General features: G+C 39.7%; 1 protein-coding gene across 1 annotated transcript; it reads left to right on the forward strand.

Annotated features, from left to right (window-relative positions):
• Window positions 1-419: 419 nt before the first annotated feature.
• Window positions 420-6,340, forward strand: lrrc4.2 (leucine rich repeat containing 4.2). Its single transcript, XM_057347998.1, has 2 exons — window positions 420-1,690; window positions 1,796-6,340. The coding sequence occupies exon 2, from the start codon at window positions 1,917-1,919 to the stop codon at window positions 3,855-3,857; it is 1,941 nt and encodes a 646-aa protein (XP_057203981.1). The 5' UTR covers window positions 420-1,690; window positions 1,796-1,916; the 3' UTR covers window positions 3,858-6,340.
• Window positions 6,341-20,636: the final 14,296 nt, after the last annotated feature.

The raw sequence follows: 20,636 nt of genomic DNA on the forward strand, positions 1-20,636 counted from the left end.
GTAATATGACGACACACTAGAACAACACTAAAACAAAAAGGAAAATCTGAGAGATGATGGACATAAAATGACAAAATGATTCAGAGTGAAATAACCTCAGATGGCTAACTGAAGCCTCAGTTTTCAGCAAATGTGAAGCGAGATAATCACAGATTCTTGAGGGCTGAAATCCCTCTAAATAGAGTCTAAAAGACGACAATGGTATGGAAAGAGAAGACGGTGAAATAAGAAAACATTGTCAAATCAAAAGTATGAGAATGTCAAAAACGCACAGAAAAGTGAATCAGGAAGACTTAGGGAGTGTATTGGTGCGTGTTTGAGAGGGTGAGAGAGAGAGAAAGAGAAAGAGAAAGAGAGAGAGAGGGAGAGAGACAGTGCACTCAGCGAGGAGGGGGAGAATGTGTTAATACACAAGAACACTGCATCAAACCAATGCACTGCTCTGAGCGGGATGCGTCAGCAGTACATTCACGTTTCAACTGAAGGACGAAAGGAGGAGAAAGACTCTGCCGCCTGTAAGCCCGTCACACAGAGAGAAACAGAGAGAGAGGGGGGTGAGCGCTGGAGGTGAGGACCGCTGCTCTTGCCACTGTCGCTGTAGATGGTCTTCTCAGGCACGTGTGCGCGTCTCTCTCTCCCTCGCGTGCTCTACAGCTGCCCATCTCCCACTGCAGAATCGCTGCCAACCCGCAGCCAGAACAGGCGAACTGCCACAACTTACTACCTCAAGACAAGGGAAAAATCAAGGAATACCGCAGAATCTACAACAGGAGGAGGGAGGGCCAACTACGGAATCCTCCGCAAGGTACCTCTCCGAAATTAGCCACGCGTCACACGGCGGCATCAATCCTCTTTTTCTGACACTGAGAAGAGAGAGCGAGGAAGCCGGAGTCAGAGAGACAGAGAGCGCAAAAAGCAGGCGAGCGACAGATAGAGAGAGAGAGAGAGCTTCACCACCGCCACGCCGCTGTTGCTGCCGCTCTCCTCCCGTCCTCCACCCCCCTCCCCCAGCAACACCACCCCCAAGCCCCCCTCTGGAGAAATTGATGGATTATTGCTAACTGTGCACGCGGCAGTCCGCAGCTGCTACAGCGACAGACAGGAGAGCGGAGCGAGTTAAAAAAGCAAGACGGAATGACCGCAGTGTGCGTCTGTTAGCCTTTTTGGATTCATCAGCGCACGGCTAATCGGCTGAACAAGTGTCGTGGGGGACAGACGATGGCAAACTGAAAAAGAAAAAAGAAAGCAGGTTAGTATTTAGCGAAGAGGAAGACAAATCTTTGAAGACTTTGGGATACTGCTCCCCCCTTTTTCTGTTTTTTTTTCTTCTTGCCTTGGGTTTAATTGTGCATGTACTTTGGACATGGAGTCTTGTGAAGATTGTTCGGTGGTATTCAGCATCGCCTTCCAAGGACAATCAATGGGGAAACTGAGAGGAGATCTTTTTCAAGCTGACTGGATCCGTGCACCTGCTTAGCTGACTGGGCCTTACCCATTGAACCAGTTTCACTGAATGCTGCTTCTCTGTGGAATTAACAGGGGCCATTTTGTCAAATCAGTTTATGATCTACTTTACTTTTCTAAGAGATATAGCCGAAAATGTTGCAGTGAGTCGGAAGCATGAGCGGACGGTGCTGGAGACTGGCTTCAGCATAAAGGATTATATTAAGGACAGCACTGAGCTAATGAGGTAGGTGTCTTCAATTTCAACATACTTATTCTGTATGTCAGCTTTTTTCCCCATTTCTCCGCTCATCTTTTCCCCCCCATCTCTTCCTCTCTGTGTTTAACGCAGCACCATCCTGCACTGTCGATGGCAAACAGATGCAGTGTCTTGCTCAAACCAGGGTAGGGCCACTGTTCTCCGTTCCCCAGCCGAATCCCCACGCGATGTTGAATTATGAACGCGCCACATCATGAGTCTCTTGTGGCAGGTAACTGTGCACCGTGCCTGGAACGCAGCCCTGCTCTGTGCAGTCTACCTCATGGTACGATCATTGAGTGTGCACGCCAACCCCTCCGGACCGCTGACCTGCCCCGCCGTCTGCTCCTGTGGTAGCCAGTTCGTTAAAGTGGTGTGCACCAGGCGCGGCCTGGTTCGTGTACCCCCAGGCATCCCTGCCACCACGCGGCACTTAAACCTGATGGAAAACAGCATAGAGACAATTGAAGCTGGCACGTTTCAGCATCTCCGCCACCTGGAGGTGCTGCAGCTGGGCAGGAACTCTATTCGACAGATCGAGGTGGGGGCCTTCAGTGGCCTCAACAGCCTCAACACGCTGGAGCTGTTCGACAACCGGCTGACGGTGATTCCGAGCGGCGCTTTCGAGTACTTATCTAAACTAAGGGAATTATGGCTCAGGAACAACCCCATTGAGAGCATACCGTCGTACGTATTCAACCGGGTTCCCTCTCTCATGCGGCTGGATTTGGGAGAGCTAAAAAAACTGGAATATATTTCTGATGGTGCTTTTGAGGGATTATACAACTTGAAATATCTAAACCTTGGAATGTGTAACCTAAGGGAGATGCCAATTCTGTCCCCTTTGGTGGGGCTGGAGGAGCTCGAGATGTCAGAAAACTACTTCCCAGAGATAAAACCTGGATCTTTCAGGGGCTTAAAATCCCTGAAAAAACTTTGGATTATGAACTCTAGGATCACCACGATAGAGCGAAATGCATTTGATGATGTCACGGCCTTGGTTGAGCTCAACCTGGCCCATAATAACCTTAGCTCTTTGCCCCATGACCTTTTTGCGACCTTGAGTTATCTGGTGGAGCTTCATTTGCACCACAACCCTTGGCGGTGTGACTGTGATGTCGTGTGGCTAGCCTGGTGGCTGAGGGAGTACATCCCCACCAACTCCACCTGTTGTGGCCGCTGCCACACCCCTGCTCACCTACGTGGGCGCTATCTTGTTGAGGTGGACCAGAGCACTTTTCAGTGTTCTGCACCTTTCATTCTGGAAGCCCCAAGGGACCTTAACATTTCTGCTGAAAGGGTAGCGGAGCTAAAGTGTCGTACAGCTCCTATGTCGTCCGTACGGTGGCTGTTGCCCAACGGAACAGTTCTGACACATGGCTCTAATCACCCACGGTTATCAGTGCTCAACGACGGGACGCTAAACTTCTCCAACGTGCTGCCAGCAGATACGGGTGTGTACACCTGCATGGTGACCAACATGGCGGGCAACTCCAATGCTTCGGCCTACCTGAACGTGACTGCGGCTGAGCTCAACACTTCTAACTTGAGTTACTTCACTACAGTGACTGTGGAGGAGGTGGAGCCCACCTCACAGGAAGTGATCAAGCCAAAAACAGTAACCGCTTCACCCTCCGTCTTTCAACCCGTTTTTATCTCCACGCCAACCGTTTTACTTCAAACTCCCCGGCAGGTGTCAGTGCCGACCGTACGTGGAACAGTGCGTCCCCCTGCCAGTCTCGACGAGGTCATGAAGACGACAAAAATCATCATCGGCTGCTTTGTGGCGGTCACCCTGCTCGCTGCTGTTATGCTAATCGCTTTCTACAAGCTACGGAAAAGGCACCAGCAAAGGAGCACGGTGGCAGCCGCTAGGACTACAGAGGTCTTTCAGATGGAGGAGAACGTACCTACCACCCACGCAGGGACGAGAATACCGGGAGAAAGCGGGATGATTTTACCTAGCCTTCGAGATCACAACAGCACCTACAAACCCAGCTACAGCTCCTACAGACCAGCACACTCTGCTCCCTGGGCAGAGAACAACATCGGCAATTCCCTGCACCGCTCCCGCCCTACGACCATCAGCACCATCCCCGAACCCTACCTGCTCAAATCCCACACAAAAGAGAAGGTACAGGAAACGCAGATATAACGTTCTTACAGCCTTCTCTTCTTCTGTCTTTTATTCTGTTCATCCTAAAAAACATGCAATAGAATGCACAACAGAAAAGACAGCAATTACTTTTGTACCCAGTGCAAAAACGAGACTGTTTTTCTTGTACATGCTTATACATAAATATATTAATATAAATATATAAATGAATCCACTATGGGATGACAAAAGAAACAGATTATATAAAAGTGAAAATGAATTTAAACTATTTTCTAACGTGTAACTCCTATTTAAGATGGGAAAATGTGACGATGCTGATTTGACGTTGCAAATGAAGAGTGGTTTGTTTGAAAAAGGGGCAACCTGTGATTTTTAGACCATTCTGTATAGGATGCAGTAAAGTCCCATTTATACAGAGAGAACTTTCTAAGTCCACTGATCGATCCATAAAGGCTTACCTTCTAAAAGCACCAAGAATTTGTATCGTGCCAAATGTTATACTTGCAATAAAAGAGAACGGCTTAGGAGATAGGAGAGACAAAACATTGCAAAACGCAGCATGGAGACCCAGAGAGAAAGGAGCTGCTGGATACACAGAGTCTGCTGTTCTGCAGCTCCCAGCCAAATGGTTTTTGGGCTGCGCCATAGTTTTGCAGCAAGCGTTTAACATTTCCAGAATAGGCATCCTGCTTGCTTTATGAGTTTAATCTACTGCTTATTACCCTGATGTTCCTCTTGGTTTCGACAAATAAGATTGACTTATCCACCGACGTTTCATAATTTGGATATCGATTGCTTTTCCTATTTGATTCCCATACTGTACTGTTTTCAATATGATTTGACTGGCTTTTAGGGCTAATTCAGTAATTGCATTACAACAGTTGCCTCAGATTCGTAGCGCAAGGGCTCGACTGGATCCTAGTTTTACAGACTTCCGGTCGAAGTGACTGGACGGTTTGCTGCAGGCTCACGTTAACATTGTTTCACATTTTCTTTACCGAGAAAGGGATTCAAGTGAATGTGTGCATTATGGACTTTCCTTTATGGAGATTGTTCAAACTGCGGTTTTCATTTGTCCTTATTTTGAGCAACACTATTTTTATGAGGAGTCTACAGAGGTTACAACAATAAAAAGAAAACATTTGGTTTGTATTTCTCTAAACTCAACTCCCACCTCTTGTCTTTTTTTCAAATGCGTAAAAGGTTATGAAAAGGTACAGAAAATAATAAGCGTCTCTGTCCATTAACGTAATTAATTAATACAGCGAATTATCCTCACGCTGTAATACATTGCCACACAGTCAAATTTCTGACAAACAGCACAAAGTACTGTATGTGTGGTTACGTGTCAATAGCAAATAAATCTGTGATGGGTAACGCACGTGCGCACACACAGCCATCAGCCCAATTTTCCAATGCAGTGCATAATGACAGAATGTTATTCGAAATGTGATCTCGGCTCATTTCTAATGAAGTTACGGGTTGCCTCATTCAGGTAACAGTGTGCTTTAGTTGAAGCATATGATAAGAGGGTTGAGTGCGGTATTTATTACAATCCTTTATTGATCTGCTTAACCTGTGACATCCACCAAATTAGAGGCTCAGAGAGGGAGAGAGAGGCGGAGTGAGAGACTGACTGACAGTGCAGGTATTTGGACGACTCGCATTTAAGGGTTACAATAAGGTTACTTTTCCAAGAAATATAAGTCCTTTTAATTCCCCCAAGATATTCTTTTCCCTCACAGCAAAATCGCCAGTGTTAAAAAACTTAAATTAACTCAAATGAACTCTCACAGTGTATATACTGTATAATCCAAACTTCGATAGTGTGGATTATATGTACACTGTGAGTCTTCATTTGACATTTTTTAACACTGCCGTGGTCGAATTAAGAATGACATAAAATTCTTAAAGAGATGATATCTTCCACCATCCTCATAAAGTCAGTGTGTGTGAAATATTACAACAAAAGAATAAGCCGTTTCCTCATGGTGCCATGCAAACCACAAGCATTTTAGGCTCCAGTGGGCACTGATGTGCTATTATGCTGTACATTTTTTAGAATGGAGCAGAAAGAAAGTGCAAGCTATATCAGGGGCAGGGGCATCTGCAGATCTTTGGCTACAGTAACCCAGTCAACTTTACCTCCCTCACACACAAACAATCTACAGCCCTTAGAGAACAGCCAGACCAGAGCGCCTCGGTGACACGCACAAAAACACCTTCAGTGTACATCATTTACATTATTCAAAAGGAAAAGGGCTTTATAGCACACAGTGGTGTTGCAGCTGTGGTTGATGAGGCTTGTAAATTTAATCTTTAATGCCTTTAGGACTCATTCTGAATGGGTTGATGTGACATGGATTTTACAGCTTGGTTTTAATGCCATAATGTCAGATTGTCATGATAATGCAAGAATCACCACCGGGTCAAGTTGAGGTATATTACAGGTCTGTGTCATTTTGTTTTTGACAATTTTCATTGCAAAAGCAAAGCAAAGCCTACTACCGCTAGAAGAATTACCTTTAAAAACAATACACTGTAAATAATTAACCTATTTCAATTAATTCAAAAGCAGCATTCATTTTTTAAGTTAAATCAAATTAGATTTACAAGTCAATTGAACTTAAATGATTTAAACTGACTTAAAAATATAGTTTAATTTTGTATAACATAAAAAATTAAGGTTTCGTCAATTTAATTTAACTCACAAATTTAAGGCAGCTTTTGAACTAAAGTTTTTAAGTTGTTTGTTAGTTTTACTTAAAGTGATAGTTCACCCAAAAATTTAAATTCGGTCATCATTTACTCACCCTCTTGTCATTTCAAACCTTCATGACTTTCTTTATTCCGCGGAACACAAAAAAATATATTTTGAAGAAAGTTGGTAACTGAACAGCAACAGTACCCATTCACTTCTATTGCATGGACACAAAACCAATGCAAGTTAATAGGGGCCAGTTAAAGGGGAACTCCGCCCAAAATTTGCAATCTATGGAGGAGTCAGAAAGCTTCCAAAACTACCTTAATTCTGGGGGAAAAAGGAGGCCCTAGAGATGTTAAACTACTTTAGAGTGAGTAATTAATAGCAGACCTTTCTTTTCTTTTTTTGCGGGGTTTCCCTTTAACAACATTCTTCAAAATATCTTATTTTGTGTTCTGCGGAAGAAAGAAAGTCATACAGGTTTGAAATGACAAGAGGGTGAGTACATGATGACAGAATTTCTATTGTATGGGTGAACTATCACTAAGTTGTTTCAAGTTTACAGTGAATGCAAAAATGTACGAAAACATTGATCTACTTTTTTTTTAAACAAAATGCATTACAGTGTATATGTTTTTTGACGCAAAGCAGCCTTTTAGCAATGAGGTCCAGTCAAAAAACAACCAAAATCTTACAATGCCAGAAAAAAGCTGTACCTTTAGCTTGTCATCAGGTCAGTGACCTCACAGGTTCACCTGGTGTACCTTTAAAGATTAGACGGAAATAGATTTGTACATTATTTATCCCTAAATGGTACATTTTTGTATTTGAACGTATTTAAGGGTATAGCAGGCCCTGAACACAAACAAAATCTTTGTCATGAACATTTCTCATCAGATCAAAATATTTCATCAGCTAGAAAGTGTCACACAATCAAAAAATCACCATGAACGAAAGGTCCTTGGACATTTTTAATGAGTATAACATGTGCAAACGCCTTCAGTCTTACCCATTCTCAAACCTTTTTTCTCATCTTTTTATGACACTAATTGACTTTATATTATTGACTTCCTGCATCAACACCAGCCCAGTGTGAGACTATGGAAGGACGCTCGTTTTTGATGGATTCTCAATGGGAGACTTATCAGTCGCACAATTATCCTGACAGATTTGAAGATCGCATTTTTCTCCCTCCCTCCTTCTGCTGACTGATGCGTTGGCTTTCTGTAGCGTGATAGATAGAGATGAGGAGAGAGACGGACCTTAGAGAGGAGAGCTCACCAGATGCTTATCAGTTAATGAAGTGTCGGTGCTGGATTGGGCTTTTCTTTCAATGGTTCTAGGTTCTGACGGTCATCTTAGCCACCAGTAAGTGGCATTCTGGGGTGCCGTTATTACAGTTGTGAGGTTTCACAGGTTATGAAGATTGGATCTTATGATTTGGCAACAGAAAGAGGCAAAAAAAACTCCCATAATGCTTTGTACCCACTACTGTACTTTTTTTAATCTTAATTTGTTCACCCCAAATAATAAGAAAAATAAATGAATACACTAAGGGAAAACATAATTAGCTTTTTTAATGCATGTTTTGCCATAAATTAAATGTATAGTGTACATAATTCTAATAATTTGCATATTGTATATATTATTTGAGTCAAAATGTATCATTTAAAATGTATAAATTAGTATAGCATCTAAATTATAATAGAAAATAATTGCAATAGTCATTTTAAGGCCCCCTTGGATATTTTGTAAAGACCCCCAGTTGACTGAAAAAATATGAAGCCTAGTAGGGTCAACTTATTGTAGAATACATTATAGGAGTCTTTACAAATAGTCAAGGTAAAAAAAATAGTATAGAATAGAAACTAATAACACAAAGGTCATGGGTTTGCACCTGAACATTTATTCAATTAGCAGATGCTTTATTTAAAAGACACGACTTACAAACGAGGGAGCTTTCAATTTCATGTCTAAAAGCCAACAATAAGACTGGAAGGGGTTACTCATTAAGATGTACAAAGATACTGTTGCCTTCGGCAAATTATAATCCCAGGATACTCTGGGGTTGTCCCTGTCCCTTATCCAATTCAATATGGTGGACCACTTGAATATTAAACAAGAGCTAACTTTAAACACAAAGAATGTTGCACAAAAAAAAAACACTTGGGTTAAACCATCAGATAAAGAAAATGTAGAGTCCTATCTCTATGCCCCAGGAACATCTAGACAAGATCCATAAAAAGTTGAATCGTATATCTGTAACATTTTTTCAAGGGATGTAACAACATTGTTCTGATAACCAGAATGAGCTGCCTTCCTCCATTTTTTTAAACAACCTGACAGCTAGAATTTCCTCCCATCGATTTTTGTTTGAGGACAGCCAGAGCTGTAATGGATAGATGTGGCGATGTTTTCTGACAGACAGACAAATTAGTCATCTGTCCAACTCCATTCTGGAGAAAATGAAACGTATGATTTGCTTATATCTGCTAGATGCTTTTAACTGATTAAGAACGTAAATTTTACACAAGGAATCCGTTATCTAGATCAATACATGCAGTCACTTAACAAACAAAAAAATGTCCATTTGTTGTATGACTCAAGCCAAGAAGGCCTCTATAAACTCCTACAATCGTATATTTTGACTGAATATACAGAAACCGTTTGCTTGCTTAAAGCTTTTAGGAATTAGGACAAAGAAAATAGCCAATAGCCAAGCACCATAAGACTCTGACGACATGCAAACCAGCGGAGGATAAACATCCAAAGGGCAGAGCAAACCACGGCAGTGAATTCCCTGGTTTCTTCATGAGAACGTAGCAACATAATTCTGTTTGACAAGGCTATATGAAAAATATATGAAAAAATGGATTTCTCAAGGTCCCTTCAAGGTTGTGATACATTTGAGCATAAGGAGTTATGAACAGAGCGCTCACGGATAAAAATATGTCACGCACAAGGTTAGCGCCCCCTCTGCTTGACGTCCACATATCAACCAGCACAATTCACACCTATCTACAGATGACAAATTCACATGTACCTTCGTTTATGGTTGCTCCAGAAGTGACTACATGTGCTTTGTAAGAATCACTACAAAGTGATGAATTGGTCAGTCAGGCGTGGTTACGATTCGGTGCTGTGGTACGAGAGGACTGAATCTGGTAGGATCTATTTATATAAACCTCAATGTAATTTTTACCAATGATGAGTGCAAAAAATCATGAAGGTTGTATAAAAAGATTTTACTTTAATCCTTTTCAATGCTTTCTTATAGCAAAAATAAAATTTTAGTGCTGCCAATTCTGTCGAGCCAGGTTGGACTAAATTAGACAAAATCTATAAAATGCCCATCCTACTGTTAAATTGCTACATTATTTTAACACACTAGTATTGACATTACCAACTTGATTTCTATTACCAAGGAAAATACTTAAATTCATTAATTAATGCAATAAAATAATTTATTGAATGTACGAATTAGTACAACATTAAAATCTAGCTAGCTACAAAGTTAACACAATACTTCACACTTCTCAAAACATACGGAAGGCAATACTGTGAACTGAGAACCTCACTCTGTGTGTGTTAAAAGCATTAGCTGAATATTAGAATCACTTAGTGTTATGTGAGAACTACTATAAAGGTAACAGTCGGAATTCAATGCACATTTATTACATATATACTGTACAATACCATTTTACTATTCTGTTATTGTGTGTTTGGAACTTAGCATCTCCCTCATTCTCTCTTTATTTTACTTCCAAACCACACATTAGTGTCAATGTAACAGATGAGGTTTGAGATCGAGGTAAGAGATAGAAAGAGGGAAAGCTTCACTCTTCCGACGTTTTCTCAACATGTCACCGTGTTGACTGCTCTCAACATAGCAGACTGGATCTGATCTTCAGAGTATATAACTAATTCATATGCACTACACGCACCTCGGTTTAGGTTTTATCACAAGTCTCGTCAAATTGAGCATCAAAGATAAAGACATGTCAAAGCAGACCATGCTCCTGAATCAATTCTTGAAAAAAGGCATCGTTGATTTTTTAAAGTGTTGTATCATTGTAAAGAATCCAATTAATAAACAATGTCAAAATGTTTAAAATAAGTTAAAATAATGTTACTGCCCCCATCAACACAAAGGTTGCTGAATGAAGTATGAATGTATTAACTGTTAGTAACTGTGCCTAAGATTATTAACCATGGTTTTAATTACTGTATAGTAGCCATAGTTTTTATTAGTTTTTATGTCTGTGTACTGTGCATATTAATTTTGTATGTATAAACACATGCATGTACATATTTAAGAAAAATATTTAAAAAATATGTGTTTATAAATACAAAATGAATATGCATAGTACACAGACATATATTATGTAAACACAAACTTTTACTCTGGATGCGACTAATAGGTTTTTTTGTATAGTAAAACCATAGTAACCACAAATTTACTATGATCTTACGACAATAACCTTAGTTTAACCATGGTATGTGCAGTTAAGCTATTGTAGTACTGGTACAAATGGTAATCAATCCAAATAAAAGTAAAAAATGTAAAAAAGCTACTAATACTATAGTTTTACTATAGTAAAAGCAAATGAATCAATCATTACCTTCCATTCATCTGTCACATGGAAATAAAAGATTAAATTTAGCATATGTAACTGATATAACTGCATTGTGCTCTATACAGTAGTATACCGCACATAGTATGTCATCCGATGCATACGAACATTTGTCAGATTTGGCAGAGCAGCTGAACGGATGGAAAAACGACACGTGGCAATATTGATTTGTGCTATGTGGAAGCCCAATCCTGCCAAAATTTAAATAAATAAATACAAAAATAAATCCGTGAAGAAATGTAAAAAGTGAAAATAAATGAATACAAAAAAAAAGAATGAAAAATTTGATATTTAAACGTATATTATTTATTTAAACATTTATTTATTTGTACATTTTTGTATTTCTTTTATGCATTTATGTTAATATATATGTATTTCCACATTTTTAAATTTTCACATTTATTAATTTCTAAATTTATTTATTTCTACATTTCTGTGTCCATATGGTAATGAGGGGGCGTGTCTTGCTTCAGACATGGCAGTCGAGCACAGAGTGGTGCTGTAGGCCAAAGACAAGATTTAAGGCCATAGTAACATCTTTTGCTTTGACAATATGACTTGCAAGAGATGAGTGTGACCACATGAAACAATAATATAGTATATTACAGCATTTACTATAGTAAACTGCAGCATACTATATTATAGTAATATATACTGTAGTGCACTATAGTACTATAGTAGGATTTAAAAGCCCTTAAAGAAATCAACCATGATTTTATCATATTGTAAGTGTAGAAAGAAACCATGTTTTTTGGCAGATTTGTATGCCCACAGTTTCACTACAAATACCATGGTTAACTCTGGTTATACTGTAGCAACACCATGGTTAAATTGTGGTCACAATGGCTTAACTATAGTGGCAATTTTATTTGTTTTAATTGAAAGTTTAATTTCATGAGGGAACACTGTAGTATCTGGGAATTTTACTTTACTTTTGTAAATACTATGGCATATGCTATAGCAGGGCTAGTCAAGCAGCTTTTTACCATTTTAAATGAATCCCGAATGATTAGCTTGGCCAGGAGTGTTTGATTAGGGTTGGAAATAAACTCTGCAGGATGCCGGCCCATCCAGGAACAGTTGAGAGAGAAACGGGAAATTACGGGATCAGAGAAAGGGGAACAGAGAGAGGGCCCAAAGTGCTTCTGAACAACGTGTTGGCATACAGTTCACTGGACTACCAGCACCAACAACAACATCATGCTTTAAATGATTTAATATAATGTCTGTTGCTATTGTGCCTCAACATGAATGAACAGGCAATTGTGTAAAAATGTAAGTTAATAAATCAGGATTCATTTAAAATTATGAACAGGTGCTTGACTAGCCCTACTATAGCTTATACCATTGTCAGAATCAGAATCAGAAAGAGCTTTATTGCCAAGTGTGCTTCGACACACAAGGAATTTGTCTTAATGACAGAAGCTTCCAGTGCACATACAGGTTAAAAAAGTGACAAGGCACAGGTAATAAAACGTAAAAAATAAATATGTGAGAGACAATACAGATTTGACAAAAAGGACAATATTAGACATTGTATTTACTAAAGTAAAGTGTAGTAAAATTCCCAGATACTACAGTGTTCCCTTATGAAAATAAATGTTTAATTAAAACAAATAAAATGGCCACTATAGTTAAGCCATTGTAACCACAATTTAAGAGGGGTGTGACGAGACACTTATCTCACGAGATGAGATTTTTTTTACTTTTTTTAAAGAAATCCTCAATGATGAAATTGTCTTTTATTCACTTTAACACAAAATGCAAAAAATGTAGGCATTATAAAATCAACTTGTACTTTATGAAACACATTAAACTTCTATTTTAATTAATTATATTATGCCGTAATAAACAATATGTTAACACTGCAAAATGTTTGGTCACAAAATCAAAATGTATGCTTTGTTTTCTTAACAGGCATAGCTTTTAGTAAAGAGCTGTGGTTGTTTTCTCTATATGCTTTTGCATAGTGCTGGTGTTGGCAGAGGTGGCGATCATTTCACACTGTCAATCCTCCTTCCTCCACTGACTGAACCCTCACATCATGTTTTATGTTTACATTGCACATATGTAAGAGACAGATGATCCGTTTTTAAGAGGTTTGTCTGTGAAGAATTTAAAATAACATAATAGGACCTTGGAGTTGCTATACTGTACTTGTGTTACAGTCAGCTCTGCTGTTCAGCCACGCACTCCCAAAGCGCTGCTGGCAGCGCGAACCGCAAACACTAGTGCTTTTATGCACGAGGCGCTGCAGACGCAGGAGATGCGGGCCGGTTGAAACCCGTCCGTCTAGCACGTGTTTACACAGAAAAACGGTGGGAAAGTAGCACTGCGGATGTAAAAATCATGTTGTCTATGAATGGCCGGGCCTGTCACTGTAGCTCACAGCACGGCACGCACATACTTTATGCAGTTATTAGCGTGTTCTGTACAGTAATGAAAACAGGTCACACCACAACAAAATGTGCACTCACACAAATGCTCCCAAATATATTTTGAGGTCGCACAGGTTAAATTTAGAGAGCATATGCGACCAAAATGGTCGCAATTTCGTCACACACCCCTACAATTTAACCATGGTGTTGCTTCAGTATAACCAGAGTTAACCATGGTTTTTGTAGTGGAACTGTGGTCTGCCAAAAAACATGGTTTCTACACTTACACTATGATAAAATCATTGTTGATTCCCTTAAGGGCTTTTAAATCCTACTATAGTGAATACTATTACTGTAATATACATAGTATGCTGCAGCATAAATTTAAAAGAAATACAAAAATGTACAAAAAATAAATACATGTTTAAATAAATCAATAATATACATTTAAATATCAATAATAATATTTTTTGTTATTTTTAGAAAATTAATTTCTGTATTTATTTATTAATATTTGCATTTTTACATTTCTTCATGGATTTATTTTTGTATTTATTTATTTTTAATTTTGGCAGGATTGGGCTTCCATATGTTTTTTCAGTATCTGCAACACTCTGAGCGCTAAAGTCAGACTGTTTCAAAAACCACAGCGCAAATCAAAAGGCCAATACACATCACTGTTATATGGTGACACACACGAGCAAATCAATACAACGCATGTGTGCGAGAGCAGGTCTTCGATGCTCTGCTCTATACAGTGGTGAGGTGCACTGCTTTTGTAAAGTCACCAGATCAATAAATGAATCTGAGCAGAGAGAGAGAGAGAGAGAGAGAGAGAGAGAGAGAGAGAGAGAGAGAGAGAGAGAGACAACAATCTAGCCGTAAAGGCAGATACAAACATGGCTTCCAAATGAAGAAGCATATGAGCTAAAAAGACAGAAAGTTTCTGACAAAGTTTCTGACAACCTCATTTCACATTTTCCTAAACCACCTGAAAGCTATCAAATAGATACCAAAAAAGTATTACAGACACAGGGCAGAGCGTCATGCTTCGGTCACAGTCAAATTGATATTTGAATTGCACACCCATATTCAATATTATAAAGGTAATGAATAAACTAGAGTAGTCTGAAAGGTTTAGTTCACCCAAAAATGAAACTTCTTGAAAATACCTCATGTGTTTCACAGAAGACAGACAGAACATTTGGAACAACATGAGGGTGAACAATGACAGAAGGCTGACGTTCTTTTTTTCAATACAATGATGAAAGAATGAATGATGACTGAGGCTGTCAGTGCCTAGCATTCTGCCTTACATCATCTTTTGTGAGATGGTAGAAAGTTAGACATATGGATTACAATAAGGGTTTAGGTGTTATACTGTAATCTATTCAATTAGTATTTACATAAAGTATAAAGAATGAGTATACAAATCTTTTTGTGACTGTTTTGTGCATGTTAATGCTTACGGCAATGAAGTATTCTGAAACTGAAATGGAAATTAATAAAGAGAGACAAAAACAGCGAGGGAAAAGCATTGAAAAGCAGAAGAGATTGATTAAAACAGAAAGCTAGAAATCAAAAAGGGGAAATTCATTTCTACAGCTTTTAAATTTCAAGCGCCGCTTTTCCACGCATCGTACTAATCTTGCCGCTCCAAAGCCTCATAAACTGCTGGCTGCAAGAAAGCAGGATTGCAGAGCAAAGGATATTAAAATCCCAAAAGTGCCTTTTCTTTTGTCGAGTAGAGGGGATTGAAACAGTGAACCTGACAAACTCATTTAGCTTAATCCTCACATTTGGGGCCCCGGGAGAGTAACACAACCTCACTCGCACGAGGCCCAGCAGCGCACACGACACGTTAGAAAAGCGTCTGAATCAACATGACCTCCTTAGACGAGCGTTTATTTTCCTTGACGCAGCCGATTTTTATGTTTGTGTGGGGGCGAGCACTTTTTATGAGCGTCATTACAGGAGCGGAAAGGCAAAAGGGTGTCTAAACTGATATCACTAGAAATGGTACTGAGAACTTAATAAATTATATGCTCCAATCTCCAACATTTTAATATTATAGTTTTGGTTATACGCTGGTTAATAAATAAGTAAACACAATCAAAATATAAAGAGTCAACTATGTAGTAAAAGTAGATCTTAAAGGGATAGTTCGCACAAAAATAAACATGTTGTATTATTTACTCATCCTCATGTCATTCCATACCTGTTTGGTTTATTTTTCTTCTTCAGAACACGAAGAAAGATATTTTGAAGAACGTTGGTAATCAAACAACACTGGCCCCCATTGACTTCCAATGTATGGACACAAAACCACTGAGACATTTCTCAAAATATCTTATTTTCATAAACAGCTTTTGAACTGATAAGGGTAAATAAAGGATGACAGAACTTTTTAGAGAATGAAACTTTAAAGTATAAGTTCATAAACATCAAAAAGGGGCAAGTTACCACATGCATGTAGTAAATTTTGAAATGATTCAATATTTTATTTATTCATCTTTACTTTTTTGCTAGATTTGCAATTGTTTTTCCATTTTTAAAATGTATAATCCACATTTAACAATAACAATTGGAGAAAAGTGTTTAAATACGGAAAAAAATAGAAACAGAAACATGCCCCACCCCTGGGCAATAACCTGGGACATTTTGGCTTAGTTTTTAGGGTTTGTGTCTACAACAATTGACTAACCAAAAAGTGTGACCAGAAGCCCCCATCTCTCCTGTTCACCTTTCCATTTACTAGCCTTACAACACGGCTTCATCCTGAATAAAAGCAATTTGATGTTTAACATTATTGTATTATTTTCAAGATACAATATGGCCCATTGCTGAAACACACTTCAGGAACGTCGCTAACCATCCCTACATAATGCACATAACCATCTAGACGATGACCGCATCAGCAATCGGATAGAAGATGGTGAACTGCACCCATCCAGTCTGAACAGGAGATTTCCGAGCAGCGCTTCATTAACAGGCATGTAGTGCTACTTCCATGGCTGCTCAAGGCAATGTCCCATGCTAAGGTTGTATTTGCAATTAGCCTTGATCCTTTTGGGATCTACAGCAGCGGAGGCCTCAATGACATTCACCATGGCAACAGACTGTCCTTTATGGCTGGGTTAATTAGGCCCTAGACTGCCTGACTTCCTCGTGAACTTTGCCATATTATATATGAAGAGTTCATCTTCAAAAACAGATAACGCCATTGTTTTTGTATTGTGCATTCCAGGAAATATAAATCAAACTCTTCATATAGAGATGGATCTCTGTCTTTGCCAATACCATGCCAGTAGGACTGCAAGATACATCTAAATAATCAGAACATATAAAATGCATTTCGCAAAGATTTGCATTAACTGAATGGTTTTAATATTTTAGAGCAGTGGTTCTCAACAGAAGGGGTGTGTGACCCACAAAGGGACTCCAGGTGACTTCCAAGGGGAACTCAGGATGACTAATCATTTAAATTAGACAAAATGAGCATTGAAATACATTTTAAAAAGATTAAAAACCAAGATATTTTGTATTATGTGCCAATTGTCATAATGGATAAGCACTTTTACAGTTAATATCAAGCTCTAATATATTTTATTGGGTAGAAACTTTGAGTTCTTGTGAGCGGGAGGGGGGCCTTTGGGGGGACCTTGGAGTCAAAAAGGTTGAGTATTAGGTCGATGCAGATAACAGACTGACTAGACAGAAAGAATATTGCATTCTTTTCCTAGAAAGGATGAGAAACAAGTGTGCTGGTCATGTGATGTTCAGCTTTTAAATACAGTACATTTTAATATAATTTAAACCTTAAAGCATTATTGTATCGCATATCACATTATTTGGCGAGCTATCACATATAACATTTTTCTTCAATATCATGCAGCCGACATGCCAACACCAAATAGTGTAATGAAAGAGCTTTTAGAATGCTCTTATCATTAACAGATACTGTATAAAAGCCTTGGTTACGGCTAATGCTTCAGTGCCGGTGGCAAACATAGGCAAACTTTCATTTCTTTTCAGAAAATGTGCACAGGAATATCTATTAGGTAAGTCCATTCAGATTTCATGTTGATTTTAAACATTAGGTTTCACCATGAGTTGTGTATCGCAATGGTGCCTGAAGGTGCAAACTAAACATCTGAGGAAGTCCATCCAGAAAAGCTGGAGAGAGAGATTTAAAAGAGAAGTAGAGATTGAAAGAGACTTCCAGATTCTCTGTTGTGTCAGTGCAGTGTGCTTGTGATTTTAACCCATACCATGGGGTGAATATGACACAAAAGCAGGTTTGATATGCCCGAGTTATTCATTTGAAGCCTCTCTCCAGGTAACTCTCCTGCTCGATGGTGAAGTGTTGCGAGCGCTGCCCTCCAGAATCGCCTCTGGCTCCAAACAATCAATTCAAACCCCCCCGAAAGTGGTCGGAATTATGATTTACTCCGAAACAACCGCAAGGCTGGCGCAAGCCTACGTAACGAAAAACTTTGCCAGCGTGACATCCGAACCCAAGACGGGACATGGCGTCCTACATCTGTACACCATTTCGAGGCAGATCTCGGCATAGATCACGAGTTTGTAGAAGCGTCATTGTGCATGTTGCTAATTCCCCGGACCACTGAGATGTGCCCTGCTTATTCAGTCAATTCCCCTCCAGCTATTAACCCCCAGCTGTTCATATGCCATTAGATAACCATCATCTTAATAGATGTAAACAAAATCTGCCAGGCTCCGCGTTTCAGGAAGGTGCTGCAATTTACAGGGCTTGAATTCGATGACATTTGGCGTGACTCATTTCAGCTAGAAATCATTTATCGCATCTCTCTTGGCAAAGACCTTGAACATATCCATGCGCACACAACATTTTATCGTGTTTGTCATCTTGTTCCAAGTACAAACTTGAGGATTAAAAGATCATGTTTGGATGCTGTTAATTATTGCTTTAGCTACAACAATTGACTGCGGCTTGCATGAGTGCCATGTCTTTATGCAATCCAGCTGTTTATATCATTACATTTTACATCGATTAATTTACCAAATGCGTTTATCCAAAATTACTAAAAAATCACATAAAGCCGCGTAATAAAAAGAAACTAGTGACGCCGTTCTGCCGACGACTACTCTCATCCACGTGCCACGATGCGGTTTCACATACACTGAGTTACATTTTCTTGGAGGTGGCTGTTTGTGGAGTCCACAGGGGGACGGGAGCGATGAGCAGAAAAGCACTAATCTCAGCCATGTTTCATTTCACATGTTGCTATGAATAATTCAGTAGTGGATTACTCCATCTCACTCATGGCCTGCCTGCCTTCAATTCTCCTCTCATTAAAAAGCCCATAACATCAGAGTCTGTGACTCCAAACCCCTGCAACACGCAGCCCTGTCGAGCCACACACTTCGGCGCATGGCTCCGTTGCCCGTGGCTACGAAGGGAACATAAGGTAGCCGGTTAGAGTACATGGCATGCGTGTCTGCTGGGAAAAAGCAGCTTAAAGCAACAACGAGCCGTTTTTTTCGACCTTAAAATAATCTCTCTAAAATTATTTTAGTGGTAGGACAACTCTTAACTGGACGAATTTCACTGCCGCTGCTACCTAAGCAGCCCTCTATCGGCTGAAATCCCACTTGTAACTTTGGTACACGGGTAGGTTCACAGCGGGTTTTACTCATAGCCTGGGTAAAGTTAGCCAACATCTAACAATAAGAAGAAACGATCTAGTTCAACGCAAGTCTCCAAACCATCACCATGGCAGAGCCAGCAAAAAAACAGAGGAAAAGAGAGAGAGAGAGAGTGATCAGATATGAGCCTGAACACGAATCAATATCTGATGGACTTACACTCGGTGAGGCGAGCTGCAAGAGGCAACGGGTTGCAAAACGGATGGAGACCTAACGTTAGCCTTCCTGCTACTGGATTTGAAAGTCTTATATGTACATTTTTTTCTTACTGTCATGTACTTTTGAGCATATTTGTTATTAGGCTGTGCTCAGGTTGTTTGTTGGCGCACTAAGTACTGGTTCACAATTTATTACCGTAAGGTAGACTAGAGATAATGTAATGTTGAGGGTCTCAATAGCTTACGTAGCATGATCGTGCCTCGTCATGAATTTAGTGTTATGCTTGTAAACGATGACTACCAAACCACAATAAATGTTTTATGTTCAAAAGTTGCTGATTCCTTAGTTCAAGCACTTAGACTAATGTTCTGGGTATTTATAGTTACTATGCTAGGCACTATTCCCATAGCGAGTTGAGTGTAAGTTATTGATTGCACCTATTACACAAAGCACAACGCCTGGTTGCGAGTGTGTTTCCGAAAATATAACTACACAAAATGATTTGTATTGGTTACTAAACACGTCCATGTGTTGTGTTTTGGGTGACTGCAAATGTGTTATGTAGATAACGTTAGCAAGTTAGCTGCTATGGAGCTAGCACGCTATGCGCTAACGGCTAACAACCAGCTGCTACCTCAAAATCTAGTTTGAGCTATTAGTATAGCCCAGTAGTATACCCTGCAGTAGCCAAAAGAGTGCTTTAGTACATGCACAGTTTATGAAGTGACATGATGTAACAGAAGTTTCTGCTTAGTCAACAAATTCACGTGTATTGCGCTGCCACGTGGAAGCTTATACCGCGACAGTATTTACTAGTGATGGGTCGTTCTTGAACGATTCGTTCATTTTGAACGAATCTTTAATGTGACTCGGGTAGAACGAGTCGTCTCGGGGAGTGATTCGTTCAGTCGCGCATGCGCAACATTCTATGGGTCCTGTACTGGAATTAGTAAATTAACTAATTTCTCTGTCCAAAGCTGTCACGTCACGTGACAAAAGAACGAATGACTCATAACCCGAAGACTCGGGAGGTGAACTAATCAATTCTCTTTCCGGCTCTGACTGCATTGGTTTAGCTTACGACGCTGTCAGGTGATGAACGAACGACTCAAACCCGAAGACTCGGGAGGTGAACTAATCAATTCTCTTTCCGGCTCTGATTGCATTGGTTAAACGTACGGGGCTGTCACGTGATGAATGAACGACTTAAACCCGAAGACTCGAGAGGTGAACTAATCAATTCTCTTTCCGG

The sequence above is a fragment of the Triplophysa rosa genome, linkage group LG12 (genome assembly GCF_024868665.1).
Source record: "Triplophysa rosa linkage group LG12, Trosa_1v2, whole genome shotgun sequence".
NCBI lineage: Eukaryota > Metazoa > Chordata > Actinopteri > Cypriniformes > Nemacheilidae > Triplophysa > Triplophysa rosa.